The sequence below is a fragment of the Phoca vitulina genome, unplaced genomic scaffold (genome assembly GCF_004348235.1).
Source record: "Phoca vitulina isolate PV1807 unplaced genomic scaffold, GSC_HSeal_1.0 scaffold63, whole genome shotgun sequence".
Classification (NCBI taxonomy): Eukaryota; Metazoa; Chordata; class Mammalia; order Carnivora; family Phocidae; genus Phoca; species Phoca vitulina.
The window spans coordinates 3,600,890-3,617,312 of record NW_022589766.1 but is presented as its reverse complement, the minus strand read 5'-3'; the positions used below and the strand labels follow the sequence as shown (position 1 = coordinate 3,617,312).

The 16,423-nt window shown below is 53.9% G+C and overlaps 1 protein-coding gene across 3 annotated transcripts in view; it reads left to right on the top strand.

Moving 5' to 3' along the window:
* Positions 1 to 3,842: 3,842 nt before the first annotated feature.
* Positions 3,843 to 16,423, top strand: part of ADCY3 (adenylate cyclase 3) — a 78,611-nt gene continuing 66,030 nt past the window's right edge. For 2 of the 3 annotated variants that reach the window (XM_032391480.1, XM_032391478.1), the window contains exons 1-2: positions 3,843 to 3,948; positions 4,426 to 5,276. In XM_032391480.1, the coding sequence (XP_032247371.1) occupies positions 4,602 to 5,276 (675 nt within the window). In that variant the 5' untranslated portion in view covers positions 3,843 to 3,948; positions 4,426 to 4,601. The remainder of the gene's footprint in view (positions 3,949 to 4,425; positions 5,277 to 16,423) is intronic. The other variant, XM_032391479.1, reaches the window with a different exon arrangement.

Here is a 16,423-nt window from a genome sequence, read left to right as displayed (position 1 = left end):
GTTTGGGGAGGGTGAGTAACTGTCTGAGGTCCCATGGCCGAGTTCTCGGGCTGCGGAGGGCCAGCTTCCTCCTGGACCACATGGCTCTCCCCCCTCAGGTGACAGGGTCCAAACCTCCAAGCCGCAGGAGTGGGTGTGGGGTCTGGGCCCTGTCCTCTTGGCCCACCGCTCTACTCCGTCACGCAGCAGAGACATCTAGGCCCTCTACACTGTCTTGTTTCCCGCCTCGGCACCCATCACTCGGCCCCCCTGAAGCTTGCACACACCTGCAAGTACTCCAGAGTGAACATACCAACTGGCAACCCTTCACCATGGGGTAGGGAAGCAGGTGGATCAACACTCCCCTCTCCGAGCCCTCTGGTGGACAGTTCTGAGGTGCTCTGTGCATGAAGGAATTGAGCCCTACTACCCACGGTGACCCCTCATCACACACCCTTGTATTTACTGGGTTTCCCGCCTTCTTTCCCTGGGAATCACTTGTCCAATTAAACCCGCTGCATGCAGGCCCTGGTCTCAGGCTCTGCCTTTAGCTGAGGCCCCAAACAGGGCTCTCCTGGGGCCCGGCATCAGGGGAGCTAATGATCTTCTCTCCTCCCACTTCTCTTTCCCCAGGACACCAGGGCTCTGCTCTGATCTATTGTTTGCTAGATTCAGGAGCCACCACATCTCCCCAGGGGGCCAAACCACTCTTGTTTATGCACCAACAATTAGTGCTCAGCAATCATCTCTAGTCTCAAGCCATGCAAACAAAAGGTGTCTTCAGCAAAGAGGTATCCTAACCCCCATCCTGGGTTAGGGGTCAGGACGCCCACCAAGCTTCTATCCAAGCCCAACATTCTGTCTTCACTTTAGGACACACGTCCTAGGCAAGTCACCCACACAACCATTCATAGTCTTAGGTTGCGTGGGTGCGTGCATATGCGTGTAACGTGTGTGTTTTAAGATAGACTTACTGTATCTTTGGATTACGAAAGCGAATGCTTGCCAGTTCTCCGGATTACAGCAATGCAAAATGCATAGCTTGGAAGCTGAAGGCACCTACCCTATTCTTGAGTGGGGTTATTTTTAATTTCCTTGGACCAGGACATTTTCAGCATCAATGAATGAGGTCTATTGGCTCCCTCATTGGCAGGAGGTGCCCTTATAAAGTGTCATTTCTTCTTAGGCAAATCATTCATTCCATGACTGTTTGGCTCCAGGTGCTGGAGAAGCTGCCAAGAGCCAGCTAGACAAGGAAGTTTCTCCGGCCTGACTGCCTGTCTCCCAAGAGTCGTGTTTTCCCTGAGCTCTGTAGGCAGGACCTTGAGCAGCTTACTTGCTCTGGAATATTCACTCAGTTGCCTCTGGCTCTTAGGGAGGCCTGTGGAGCTTCCCACAACCACAGGGAAGGGCTGCGCCCATTACCCAGAATGCAAAGCAGGGGGCTCTCCTATTGCTGAGCCTTTGTCAGGAGGCTCCAGGCCTCTGAGGGTGCTCCTTTCAGGACCAGTCCCGAAAGGCCCAGTTTCAGGTGGCCTCTGACTGCCACCTGCGCAGAACCCAGGGTCTGTCTTGTCGGTGGATCTGGTGCTCTGGCAGAGCCGGCAGGCATCCTGGGGGCAGGGGCTGGGGGGCTCCTCTGGCCCACCCTGATGCCTGGCCCAGCTGCTGAAGAGGTGCCCACAACAAAGAGAGGAGGATTGTGGAAGGTTAGGGAGTTGGACAGTGTAGGCCAGCGATCAGGACAGGAGGTTTTTTTGGAGACGGGGGTTTTTTACCGGAGAGATCTGTGTGGAACACCTCCCTAGGTGGGTGTGGAACAGAAGCTGGGGCTTAGCGGCAAAAGCCCAGCAAGGAACACACACGGCCCGGGAGCTGGGCATGGTCTTGCCAAGTAGGAAGCCACACAGGAGAACTCCAAGCGTAGTCACATGTACCAGGAAAGGGGGAGGGTGCAATGTGGGTGTCCTTTGTGCCACAGCAGACCCAAACAGAATTTTCTTATTATTTAAATTCAATTCAGTTAACATATACTGTATTATTAGTTTCAAGGGTAGAATTTAGTGATTTATCAGTTGCATACAACATCCAGTGCTCATTACATCAAATGCCCTCCTTAATGCCCATCATCCAGTTACCCCGTCCCCCAACCCAGGCCCAAACAGTATTTATCTGCTCTTCCCCTTTTATCAACACATGTCCCTCTGTTAAACATAAAAATCATGCTCCTTTAACAGCACGTAACAATTCAAAATAAAAAATGTTGGGACTCCAAACAAATGAAAACAATGGGAAAAGGTGCTGTTTTATTGGAATTAGGCTCCTCCTAAGTCTGATGTGATGCCCCCCAACCTTGGTAATCAAAGCCCTGACAAATTTGGACTGAGGTTGGCAGCGTTTCAGAATTAGTATGAGGGACGGACAGAAACAGGTATAATAGGGTCAATTCCCTGATGAATCTATTTCTGAGGGATGGGAGTTGACTGAGGCTCTGGAAAGGGCATTCATGGATGACTCTCAGGAGCTCGAGGAGTCATCTCCATCCAGGACCTGGATGGCTGAGTTTCTCTCCTTTCTAACCGGTTTCTTCTGCCCTCCGCAAGGGAGCCCATTCCTTACTGCTGCTGGCTCCTCAGCACCCCGCCCCCCACCACTACACACACCTGCGTTGTTCCCCTTTCCCTTTATCTAAATTCTTAAAGCCTGTGGTTGATCTTGGCAAGGTGTTCCGTCAAAGCCAAGGAAAGGAATTTATACTAAGGTGTAAGAGACTAATAGGCTTAACCATTCACAGGAGCATCTGAGTTTTTAAGGAGAGTTTGTAAATTCAAACCCATCTCAAACAGGTGGAATGTGCACGGGAGATCTCTTGCAATTCCACGTGCCAGGTGCCTACCGGGCCACTCCTACCCTCGTCCTTCTCGAACAGAGCTCAGCTGCGGGTCCCTCTGCGGAAGGCTCGGGCTGCCAGGGTGGGCGGGGACACTTAGGCCCGGCGCGTCCGGCGGGGCAGGCGTCCCCAAACCTCAGCCCCGGCCTCTCCTCTCCGGGCCCAGAAGGAAGCCGCAGCGAAGGAGGCGGCGGCGGGGGTGCCGCGAGCGCGCCTCACCTGCGGGAGGCGGGAGGGCCCGTCCCGGGCTCTCCTCCTCCGACACCCGGCCTGCCGCGGGGCAGGCGTCCGCTCGCCCATCCTTCCTGCCCGCCGCCCGCCCCGGCGCCTCCACGCAGCCGCCGCCGCCAGCTCGCCGCCCGGTGCCGGAGCGCGGGGCCACCGGGGCCCCTCCGACTCTCGCCCCCGCGCTCCTCCGCGCCCTTCTCCTCCTTCCCCGCGCCGGCGGCGGGGCTGGAGCGGGGCGCCCCCCCACCCCCAACTCCGGGACGCGCTCGTCGAGAGGGCGGCGACTGCGGGGAGGGAGGGGCGCCGCCCGCCTCCCGGGGCCTGGAGCGCGCGTGGCCCGGGAGCCGCCGGCGCCGCGCGGGGACTCACAGTGCAGCGCGCCGCGCCCGGACTCGGCTGGCTCCGCTCGGCGCGCGGGCGGCCCAGAGGATGCTGGCGGGCTGCCCCGGCCTCGGCCCGCGCTCCCGCCCGGGAGGGCCCCGGGTGCGCCCCTAGCCGCGCCGCCGCCGCCGCCAGCGCGGGGGCGAGAGGGAGGGGTCCGGCCGCGCCGCGAGCCGCAGCCCCAGGGGCGGGCGCCCCGCGATTTTCCAGCCCCCGCCGCCTCCTTCCTCCTGCGGCTGGGCGCCCGCGGATGCTGAGGGGCAGCCCCGCGCCTCTCCCTGCCGGATTCCGGGCCTGACGGCGGGGGCCTCGCGCTCCGGCCGGGGACCGGAGACCGGGGACGCGGGCGCTGGCGGGGCGGCCCCCGGGCGCGCTGAGCCCTCCTGCCCCCCGCCCGCCACACGCGTGACCCAGCCCCGCAGCCCGCGCAGGGACCGGCCGGACCACGCGGCTCCCGAGTTCCCGCACAGGTAAACGCTGGGGCAGGCCAGCCTTCCGGAGGGCAGGTAGTGCCCCGAGGTGGAGAGCCCGAGCCGCCAAGGGTTGGGTGGGAAAAGGAAGTAAACAGAAGGAAGATTCAGGAATCCCCGGGATGGTTCTGGCTGCTCTCGGGCACGTTTTATCTCCAGCTTCTAAGGCTTGGGCCTGGCGGCGTTTTAGGTGAGGAAGTCAGGGACTGAGGGACCGACCGGAGTGCGAGGGATGGAGAGGTGGCCAGGCCTTTCGACCAGCGGGGACAGGAAACTGGCGAGGACAGGACCGAGTGTGTGTGTGTGGGGGGGGGGGGGGGGGGGGGGGTGGCGTGAGCGTGGGGGTGGCTGGAGAAGGCTCTGGTCCTGGAGCCTCGTGGCGCAACGATCCTCTCAGGAGGGGTGGGCTGGGTGCTGAGAAACCTGTGACAGGCAGGAAGCACGGGAGGTGTCTCTACTCAGCGGGGTCCCTCTAAGTTCCAGATGAGCCGCGCTACCTGTGCCCTGGAGATCTGCGCTGCGTCGCTGCGGGAGGTGGCCGGCCCTCGGTTCTCGCCAGCTCTCCCAGAGCCCTGGTAGGTGGCCCGTTGCAGAGCCCTCCCCCCGTTTCCCGTCCACTTCTCCTGGGCCGGTAGAAGCAGACAGCAGCCAGGATGCCGAGGAACCAGGGCTTCTCCGAGCCCGAGTACTCGGCCGAGTACTCCGCCGAGTACTCGGTCAGCCTGCCATCTGACCCTGACCGCGGCGGGGGCCGGACCCATGAAATCTCGGTCCGGAACTCGGGCTCCTGCCTCTGCCTGCCGCGGTTCATGCGGCTGACCTTCGTGCCCGAGTCCTTGGAGAACTTGTACCAGACCTACTTCAAACGGCAGCGCCACGAGACCCTGCTGGTGCTGGTGGTGTTCGCGGCCCTCTTCGACTGCTACGTGCTGGTCATGTGCGCCCTGGTCTTCTCCAGCGACAAGCTGGCTCCCCTCCTCGTGGCCGCGGTGGGGCTGCTGTTGGACATCGTCCTCTTCGTGCTCTGCAGAGAGGGGCTGCTGCCCGACCGGGTCACCCGGAAAGTGGTGCCCTACCTGCTGTGGCTGCTGATAACGGCCCAGATTTTCTCCTACCTGGGCCTCAACTTTGCGCGAGCCCACGCGGCCAGCGACACGGTGGGCTGGCAGGCCTTCTTTGTCTTCTCCTTCTTCATCACACTGCCGCTCAGCCTCAGCGCCATCGTGGTCATCTCTGTGGTCTCCTGCGTCGTGCACACGCTCGTCTTGGGGGTCACCGTGGCCCAGCAGCAGCAGGACGGGCTGAGGGGCATGCACTTGCTGAGGGAGGTGAGTCCCACCTGGGGTCCCACCCAGGGGCTTCCCTTCCTGCTCTCTTCTGCTAGGGCACCAGTGTCCGGGGGTGGGATGACACTGTTTTCTTTGCCCTTGAGTCCACATGTGTTGGGGTGGTGGGGGTGCCTCTGGGAATCTCAGCTGCTTGTGCAGGAAGACCATTTCTCCCTCAGCCCCCTGGCTTTGCACTAGAGCTTTCTGTGCTGGGCCTGAGGGAGTGGAGGATGTCAGGACATCGGGCCTCAGGGCCACTGTGTCACCTGTGTCCAGCCCAGGTGGGCGGCAGGAAGGCCCACGAGGCCTGGTCGCGGGGCGGCCATTGTCCCAGCCGGTCCCTGCCCTTGATCTCCTCCGGAAAGGCCTCTTGTGGGGAAAGGAGCTCCCTTGGCTTGCGGTCTCCAGCCTGTCATTGGCTAGCTTCAGCAGTTGTCTGACTTGTGTGGGCACAGTGCCCCTCTGTCAAGTGGGGACTGTCTGTCTGTCTGCCTAAGTGGTGGTTGCCAAGGTCAGAGGGAATGTGGGTGAAGACGCACTAGGAGACACGAAGGTGCGATGGCCCTAGATCCTGCTTGAGCTCAGGGGGTGTGGAGCACTTAGATGATGTGAGGGGTGCTGTGGGGACCCAAACGAGGACAGTCGTGCTCACCGCGGCGGGGGAGGGTCTACTGGTCCTTTGAGGACGTGTTTTGCTGGAAGGGATGGAATTTGGGCCTCAGCTTAATTAAGAGCCTTGTGCTCCCAGCAGGAGCCAAGCCCCTGTAGGTGCCGAGGGGCCATAGAGACTGGGAGATGTGATTCTCAGCATCCACGTGCATCCAGTAACCCATCTGGAGGCGTTTGTCGGGCTTCAGAAATTCCAGTCTTGTGGCCTATCTGCTGCCTCCTTTAGTCGTGAGCCCAGAGATGACAAGTGACCTGCCCAAGGCCACATAGGCAGGTACAGTAGTCACATGCCTGGAGTGTCCATTTCTCAATTCCAGTGTTAGTGACCGTCCTACTTTATCACGACGCTGGCTGCATTTCGGCCAAAGCCATCATCCTTGTCTTTTGGGCTTGAGGGCTGAGTCTCTAGGGGCCCCGCGGTGCTGTAGGGAGTTGAGGCAAGAACCCTGTGGGGCTCGTCCCATTGCCTCCCAGTCGGTTGGAGGAAAACACAGGTTTTCTATTTTAACTTTTTCCCGGTTCGTGGACCAAAATTCTTCCTGTTCTTCCATTCTGGCTCATGCACTGTCCTCACTCGGGAAGCTTTGTGCTTTTGTTCTGCAGGAGTCCAGCCCTGGACTGGTGCGTGTGGACCACGTGGGTACACCGACGGTTGTTGCTTTGTTTTTCTCCCAGCGCCCTGTTCACATGAAGTGACGATCTGCCATTGCTGTCTTGACTTCTGGGTTGGTGGACTTTAGCTTGTGCTTCTGCCAGTCAGGGGCCCTGCTGGGAGCGGTCTGGGGAGGAACGGCAGGAGCCATTCTGCTTGGAACCAGTAGGAAGCGCAGCCTGGGGCAGACAGGCGGCTGGACATGGCAGCATTTGGGGTCTGTGATCCGACTCTGAACCATTCCTTTCTACTGAACAGTCACTGCTGGCATTTTCCTCTCTGCTGGGGGGCCCCTGGACCACATGAGTCTCCCGTATGCTTCACTGCCCACTAAGGGAGCTAAACAAAAATTCTCTCCTTTGGAGCCCCGGATGCTTAACTCATGATTGCTGGTGTCCTGTGGGTACTATTAAGAGGAGACAAAAACCCAAAAACATTAGGAAACAGGAAAAGAAATAAGTAAATAGAAGATAACCATGTTAGCATCCCAGGAGAGCATGGCCTTGACGTGGAGGCAGGGCCCTCGATGTGGTTTTGGGAATGGAGGGGAAGGGGGAGGTGGCTCTCAAGGTCCGTTTGGGAGCCTGGGATAGAATGCAGGAGGCCCCGGCTTTCAGTGGGCTGTGTTCCAGAAGTTTGAGTCACTTGTTTGGAACTACTGTGACTTTTTAAAAGGTGCCTGGGTTCCCAGGCCCACTCGGCAAAGTTTTCCTTAAGTCACAGAGTCCCTGCCTTCAGTATTTCTGGCTGTGGTGGAAACTCAGCCCAGGTGTGCGTGTGGTGTTTCGAGGACACTGCATCCAGGTCTCCTCCGGCTGTGGAATGAAGCCACACTCACTTGCCCACAGCTTCTCTGGGCCCATGTTACCTCCTGGGAGGGGAGCACCATCAAGGGTTGGATGGGCCAGGGATGTGAGGCTGGGGTAGTCGGATGCCCAGCTAGGGTGACACCAGGCACGTACTCCAGACCCCAGCACCCCCTTGCTTTTCTTTCTCTTGCCTGCAGCCTCCCCTTTTCTTTTTCTTTGCCCATTACCTGTTGGTTCCAGCCAAGGATTCCCTCCTGGGCCTGTGGGGGGTGAACTAGGTTTCGTAGTTAGAAGCAGACTCTGGATTTCGGGGCTTTGGGGGTGCTTCTGTTGCTGCTGCCTTCTCTGCACCCTTTATTCTCTCAAACCCATGCTCCGTTCTAATGGGGGGTGAGGATCGACAGAGGGATGGTGGGGGGACCCTCAGGGTAGCCTGACTGTCAGCGGCAAGCCATCCAGCCTGCCCCTGGCTCTTCTCATGGGAGGCAGGCAGGTTGGGGTTCCGACAGGAAGAGCAGGTGGAGTCTGGCTGTCAGGTGGGGTGTGGGATTGGGGTGTTGCTGGGGCTTTATTAGTGAATGAGTGAATATGACTGAGCAATAGGTATGGGCCTTTCACCTGCAGGGTCTGGGAATGACAGGAATCAGACCATCGCAGCCAGAGACTGGGGTGTAGGGGAGCCGGGCCCGGGAGGAGCAAGCTGCTGCTGGCAGGGTTTCCCCACGTCCCTCCCCTGGCCTAGGTCCTGGCACCTGGCACCGCTGGGCCTCTTATGGCACAGCTTGCCTTCTACTGCCACCAACTGTCCTTAGGGTGATGTGATGGAGCAGGAGGGGGTCAAGGGCAGGACCAGGCAGCAGCTGATGGGTGGAGATGGGTGGGGGGGGGGGGGCAGAAAACGCAGCCAAGGTGATGGGGAGCGTTCCTGAGGCCAGTGGGCCATTCCTGAGACCCGTGATGCTCCCACGATCTATTAGCATCTGATGGGGTTGTTAAAGCAAAGAGTCTGTGACAAGTTAGGGGCAAGGAACAACATTTGCAAAATACCTTATTGCTTTATTTCATAGCAGAAAGGCTATTTGGAAGCAAAATTTCCTCTTGGAATTAATAGCCTGTTAAGACCTTTACTTACAAATTAGAACATGTTAAAGCTGTGGATGTGTAATTCCCATCACATGGACCAATGACCTAGACCGTTCACCCCGTGAATGAGCATTTGGCTTCGAGGGGCTGGAGGCAGCCACAGTAGGGGCGTCGTGGGAGGGGCTGATGCTTCCAGATGCCTTCATCGGCAGGCTGGAGTTTAGGGTTCTATATACATCATCCCATTTGATCCTGGATTGTTACTGGCTCCATTTGACCAATGAGGAAACCGAGGCTCGGGGAGGTTGAGGGTTGATGGAGGGGCTAGATAACTGGGGAGGGTCACTGGTGAGTGAGAAGGTGGGTGCAGGGGGACGGGACAGGACATATCCCGAGGCTTCCCTGAAAGCCCCTTTCTGTGGAATGTGGGCCTCTGGGCCTCTGTCCTGCTTCTCTGGCTGCCCCTAAATGTCTCTGCTCAGTGGTGGTGAACAAAGGTGCCCAGAAGTGCGGGGCCCGGAAATATCAAAGGAGGCACCCCTCTTTCTTCCCCTGGGATTTGGCCACAAGGAGGGAGAAGCCCATGATGGAGTTTTCCTGTTGGGACCATGGCAGGAGTATGTGAGAGATGAAATGTGATGAATTGGAACAGGAGCTGGGTGGAGTGGGGGCAGGAAGACAGCAGGCAGGGGTGGGGGCGGGGGGCGGTTCTGAGCAACCAGAGGCATCGAGGTAAGAGAGGGGTGCAGGAAATGGGGCAGCAAAGCCAACCCTGGATCGGCCCTCTGCCGCCATCCCAGAGCAGGACAGAAACGGTCAGATCGCCCCCCTCCGCCCCCCAATGCGCAGAGTGGGCAGGTGGGCAGGTTTTAGGAATCCGAATAATAAGGAAAGGCCTAGAAGGGGAGGGGAGGCATCAAATCTAACTGTGGAAGAACAGTCAATTATCGAACATGTAAACACCTTTGCAGCAAGTCACCCCCTCAATCCCGTCCCGGGTCACGTTTCTCTGTGGCCTTTTTGGATCCTTCTCTATGTGGAAACAGCTTTTCCAGTATGTCCTTGTCCTGCGTGTGGGGCGGGGGCTGGCCGGCCCTGCCTCTCACCACATTGCCTCACTGAGGTTTTGCCATGAGTATCCGATCCCTCGTGTTTATTTTAAATCCGCACTTTATCATTAGTTGCCTTTCCTGGAGAGGAAACCAGAGCCCGGGGCTGGGCCACTGGTGGGTAACTGGGTAGCAGCAGGGCCGATCAGACACCAGTGTCCATGCTGGGGTCTCCCCTTGCCCCCCTGCCAGGTCCGCCTTGTGAGTGGGTACACCTTGTATGTCCCCCCACCACCACTCCCACCTCCCCTCCCCTGTCCCCTCTTGATATGCACTCTCGATGGTAGGCTTCCGCGGGTATGATCCTGACCAACGCTCAGATGTGTGTGCTCAGGGGTCACACCCGCCTTCAGGGCCAGGCCCACTGAACATGGAGTGTACACGGGGTGCCCTCATTGACTGAGCTCTTGCTGGGTTTCAGTCGAGGAGCTCCCAGCAAGAGGTAGATATTGTTTTCATTTTACAGATGGGGAAACTAAAATGCATGATGAGTGACATGACTTGTCCAAGGCCACATAGCTAGCAGGTGGCGGAGTAGGATTCAAACTCAGGTCAGTGGGATTCCAGAGTTCCTTTTCTTCTGCGATCATAAAAGAACCCCTTAGTTATCTTTCCTCAGAACCTATTGAGATAAAGTTCCAGTAGGGATAGGATCCTTGGTTTCTTAACTCAATCCTTCGAAGGAGCGATGTGGCGGAGGACAAGGTGTTTCCAGCGGCAGGCATAGCGCCTCGGATCAAGGAGCACAGCTGTCCGGGGGTTGAATGGGGCTTGCAACCAAGAGCCTGCAAGCTTCTGGGGCTACGGGAGCCTTCGTTACATTCCAGGACTGCGTACAACTGATGTGCGCAAGGATGACCCGCTCATCAAGAAAATACTAGATTACATTTTGTATAAGATGGGGTGCGGTATTGCATTGTAAAAACATTTCTTGGTCAGAGTTGGGTAGAAACAAGTTTGGATGTTTTGGTTCTCTGGGAAACTCAACGTGGGATGGCCCATTTCTCAGTGGCCTTCCCAAACACGTATGTGTCCACGGACTGTGTGTTTCACTTACCCATTGCTGCGACGATCTCAACAAGATAGCTCACTGTCTCATTCTCTGGGTTGACTGTGCTCAGCTGGGCAGTTCTTCTGTTTCCGAGGCACTGGCTGGGGTCACTCACTTGACTGTTGTGTTCAGCCATCGACATTCAGCGGACTGCTGTGTGGGAAGCCTCTAGGAAGGCCTTACATGTCTGGAGCCTCAGAGCCCCCCCCCGAGTGACCTCTTTGTGTGGTCTGCCCGGGCTTCCTCACAGGCCTGGTGGTCTCTGAGAGAACGTGGAAAATACCCGAGTTTTTTAGAGGCTAGACTGGTCACCATGGTCAAAGCAGGTCACAAGTGTAAGCCGGATGCAAGATCAGGGGAAATTGATTCTACCCCTTGATGTGAGTGAGAGTGGCACGTGTGTATCAGGGAGGGAAGGGATGGAGGGCAAGCATCTTCTGAGGCTGTCCACAAACCAGGGGGCACCGGGCGAATGCCTGGGGAGAAGGGATGAAAGAAATCCATGAGTCTAGGTGGGGTACAAAAAACACCGTGTGACCACAGATGCTTCCAGAGTTAGAGAAGTGGTCCAGGGCAGGGCATATAGAACTTTAAGGCATTGCTTCTCTGTGAAATCCAGTTTATTTGCATGGGCTTTGCCTTGCCTTATGTTCTTGAGAAGAATTCATTCCTTGTCAAACGTGCAGCCCCGCTCTGTCCAGGGCACTGTACCAGTTCCTGGGGAAGCTGTCCCTGCCTCCAGCCACAGCCCCAGCAGCCCTTTGTCTCCATGCATCAGCCAGATTGGCAGCCTGGCTCTATTATTTGTATTCCCTTCCCAGGAGGTGGGAGTTTGCTCAGGTACGTGCTTCAGAAACATGTCGAATTTGTCTGTCTTAGCAGGTTGTCATTTGTCTCAAGGAGAGATTAAGACTGATAGAATTCCTTTTCAGCCCTTTGTGGTGCCTTGGTTATGACCGTCACTCTATAAATGTTGAAAACCTCCATTCCTGCTTTGCTTTTACCTTTGTTTCCTTCCTCGTCAACTCATGGAGAGTTTGATAAATTTTTGTCTAGATCCAAGATGGGAATGTTCTAGTGTTAATCCAAGTGATTTGAGAATTTTTGAAAGCAAGATTTATATAACCTTTTGGGGGTGCTATTAATCCTCCTTTGCTGCTTGTTCTAGGAGAAAAGCAGCAACAGAGGAGGGTTCTTAGGAGCCCCCAAAATGAGTCCTAGATCCAGTTGGCCTGATTCTGATCTCCTTGGACAAAAATGATTTGCATGAGATAAAAGAACCCCTTAGTTATCTTTTGATAACTAAGAATGGCTGAGCAGAGTTAGAGCTCTTACCGTCTCATCTCCTCTGCTTGTTCCTCCAGTTTAAGGAGAAACTTCATTCCTTCCACCACCTCTCAAATATTTCATCAGGACTGCAAGCCTTGATCTAGTGAGAGTATACAGAGAAGAAAACTTGGCCCCTTCCCTCAAGAAGCTCATAGGCTGTGGGACAAGTCCTGTTAGTGAGGACCTACCTAGGAAAACAGGAAGGCTTTTAAAGAGCTGGCCGTTGATCTGGGTTTTGAAGGATGAGTAGGAGTTTGCTAGGTGGAACAATGGGAATGGGGCTTCCCAGGCAGAGTCATAGGAGTTTCTCACTTCATTGGGACTGGTGAGCATTATTATGTGACAGGAGCATGAGTGGATGACAGGAACTGGAGAGACGAGTTGTAGAGAAGCTAGATAGCAGAAGGGCTAAAGGATTTTGGCTTTATTCAATGATGAGGTCCACTGAAGGACTTTAAGCAGGGGCAGATAGGATCTGATTTGCATTTAGAAGAATCATTCTGGTGGACTTGAGTGAGGCCAAGATTGATTAGGAGATTGTTGAGGTCATATGGGCATGATGCCAGGAGGGCCATCCAGCAACATGGAAACAGGCTGGAGAAGATGAGTTCAGTTTGAGGTGCCCGTGGGACATCCAGGTAGAATTATCTGATTATTCACTGGGTAATTATTGAACACCAGGCCCTATGTTCAAGATCTGGAGCTTAGAGATCTCTAGAGTTCCAGATTTGGGAATCATCAGCATTTAAATGGCACCCATCTCCATTGGGAACATGAGTTTTGCCCAAGGAAAGTGTATAGAATCAAGAGAGAAGAGGGCTTAGGACCTAGCTCTAGGGAATAGTCAGAGGAGGGGTCCCCAGCACAGAGCATCCATGCCCCACCCTGCTTTCTACCCAGGCCCCTGCTTATGTATTGTGTCGTGTCATCTATAAATAGTTTAACTTCTTGCTTACCAATATGGATGCCTCATTTCTTTCTCTTGTCTGGTTGCTACGGCTAGGACTTCTGGTACTAAGTTGAATAAAAGTGGCAAGAGTGGAGGGCGCCTGGGTGGCTCAGTTGGTTAAGCGACTGCCTTCGGCTCAGGTCATGATCCTGGAGTCCCTGGGTCGAGTCCCGCATCGGGCTTCCTGCTCAGCAGGGAGTCTGCTTCTCCCTCTGACCCTCCCCCCTCTCATGCTCTCTCTCAAATAAATAAATAAAATCTTAAAAAAAAAAAAAGTGGCAAGAGTGGATATCCTTGTGGTGTTCCTGATTGTAGAAGAAAAGGTCTCAGTTTTTCACTATTGAGTAGGATGTTAGCTGTGCATTTTTCATGTATAGCCTTTATTACATTGATGTATGTTCCCTCTGAACCCATTTTGAGAATTCTTACCATGAACAGTTGTTGAATTTTGTCAAGTGCTTTTTCTGCATCTATTGAAATGATCATATGATTTTTATCCTTCATTTTGTTGATGCGGCGTATTGTGTTGATTTGCAAATATTGAGCCATCCTTGCATCTCTGGAATAAATTTCACTTGATTGTGGCAAATGGTTCTTTTTAATGTATGGTTGAATGGGGTTTGCTAATATTTTAAAGATTTTTGCATCTATGTTCATCAGGGATATTGGCCTGTAATTCTTTTTTTGTTGTGTCTTTGGCTGGTTTTGGTGTCAGGGTAATGCTGGCCTCATAGAATATATTTAGAAGCTTTCATTCCTTTTCTACTTTTTTGGAATAATTTGAAGAAAATAGGTATTATCTCTTCTTTGAATGTTTGATAGAATTCTCCTATGAATCCATCTGGCCCTGGACTTTTATTTTTTGGTAATTTTTTGATTATTGATTCAATTTTGTCACTAGTAATTGGTCTGTTCAGGTTTTCTATTTCTTCCAGATGCAGTTTTGGAAGATTGTATGTTTCTAGTAATTTATCCATTTCTTCTAGGTTGGCCAATTTGTTGGCATATAATTTTCCACAGTGTTCTCTTACAATCCTTTGTTTTTCTGTGGTGTCATTTGTTACTTTTGTTTCTGATTTTATTTATTTGGGTCCTTTCTCTTTTTATCCTGATGAGTCTGGTTAAGGGTATTTCAATTTTGTTTATCTTTTCAAAGAACCAGCTTTTTTAGTTTCATTGATTTTTTTTTTTTTTTCAGTCTCTGTCATTTCTGTTCTGATCTCATGATTTCCTTCCTTCTACTCACCTTGGGCTTTATTCTTCTTCTTTTAGTTCCTTTAGGTATGAAGTTGGACTGTTTGAGCTCCCTCCTGGCCATTTTCTGTCTGGTGTGTCTTCCTTCCTCTGATCAGTTTTTTAGCCATTTCCTCTAGCAAAATTCCTCTTTGCGGTTGCTAAGAAATTTCCTTTGATTAATAATGAAGACTTTTCTTTTCCCTTTCCTCTCTTCAAGAACACTTTCTTTGTTGTAAACAGAACAGCAAATGACATGTTTGAGAAGAAATCCCACCCCACCCTTTATCTCCACTCAAAACCCCAAAGTAAGTGGACTGGATTTGAACCTTTGCAAGATTTCCCTGGTTGTGGCTTCTTGTTCCCATGTCCTTTCAGGACCAGTCCCTGTGAAATGAGTCAGATCAGGCAGCATAAGGCCAGGCAGCTGCCTCTCCCAGGTCTCGGGTTGGCTCTAGGTGGGCTTCTTGGCTGCCCCTGGAAGGCTGTTTCCCACTCAGTGGGACTGGGCCCTGGGTAATCGATCCCACGGGCCAGATTCTGAAGAGACTGACTGATAAGCCCAAGGCTTGGTCACCAGCATGATGATGGTAGGTGGACCTTGCCATCCTCCCAAGGAGGAAAATACTATGTAGGTCCGTTATTTGGTACAAATTTACTGCAAATTCCTAAGAAACCAAATCTGTAATTTCCTGAAGGGGAATCTGAACAAGGGGCATCACAGGCTGCTGAGGGTGGGTCATCCTCTCGGGCTGGGGCTGGGAGCTGCTCCTGCTGCCCTAAGGCCCGTTTCCCAGTGTTGGACGACTCTGTTAGACAGAGTCTCCCTCTGATTGCCGGGAAGGGGCACAATTCCCTCTTCAGCTCTCTTTCTGAACTCCTACATGTGATTACAGTGGATCCTTCATGAGCACTCTGGGAAACACTGCCCCTCCTCCCCCGGCAAATTGGGAATGTGGCTTCTACTGCCCGCCTCTGGGAACAAATCTGGGACCCTGCCTCTTTATTTCAGGAAGGATCCAGTGTAACGTGGTCATTTTAGGGAGCATTTCCTCTCCCTTCCATAGCATCTGGTCTCCGACCCAGCTGACCTCTACCGTTATAAACTAGTGTAGGGACCTTGGGAGACTGGCCTGCCAATGAGGTTTCTGCTTTGGGAATCCGTAAGGGCACTGGCTTCACTCATTTGACTCAGAGTACCTCCCGGCTCCCCAGCTTACCAGCTGTGAGCTCTTAGGTACGTTATGGCATCTCTCTGTCTAGCATCTACCTCTGTGAAATGGTTTAGTGTGGAGAAGAAATGCACTAACCTGTGTCCGTGGCCTGCCCGCGCAGGGCTGGTAGCCAGCCAACACTAGCCATGCTGCCCTGGCTGGTGCCCTCATTATTCCTGGCTCCGATGGAGAGGAATTTAGAGCAGCTTGGGCCAGTCCCAGGGGAGGGAAGAGCAGCTCCACGTTCCAGATGTCTGGAGGGCATCTTGGTTGGGTCGTTGGACACTTAACCCCCCTTTTGGGGGCGGGGAGGGGAGCTCGGTGACCATTTTGTTGTTGTCCTGTTGCCTTATAAGTATTAGAGGGAACGTACTTTGCAGATGTTCCCATGAGGACAAAGAATAATTTTGATGCAGGTTTTTTTGTTTCGTTTCGTTTTGTTTTGTTTTGCATCATAGCAGTGGCCTTTCTCTGTTTGAAGAGGAATGAATTAAGAGTAGGACATGGGTGCGGAAACACAGTGAAGAAAATCTCCAGAATGGATTTGGACTGGAGGCATATAAATATATTTTTCCATGGGGTCAAATCACTTGAGCCATGTGGCACTTGGTTTCTTTGAGAATAAAGGGGACCCTGGGGGCTGTGGGACATCCCGACTGCTCCTGGGTGGCCTCGCTCTGCTCCTCTCCACCAGCATTAGTGACACACACCTCACAAGACTTCTCACTGGATTTAGGGCTGGAAAGGGTCATGGGGCTCACGGTCCAACTTGCAGGCTGTGGACTCCCCAATACATCCTCTAGTCTTCCGTTTCTCTGGGGCAGGGGAACTCCCTTCCCTTCAGAACAGCCTAATTGGTCTGAAGATGCTGTTAAAACTAGTTATAAAGGACATTTACATAGATCTTTAAAATACTTTATTGATTGATTGATTGACAGAGACACAGCGAGAGAGGGAACACAAGCAGGGGGAGTGGGGGAGGGAGAAGCAAGCTTCCCGTGGAGCAGGGAGCCCGATGCAGGGCTCGATCCCAGGATCCTGGGACCATG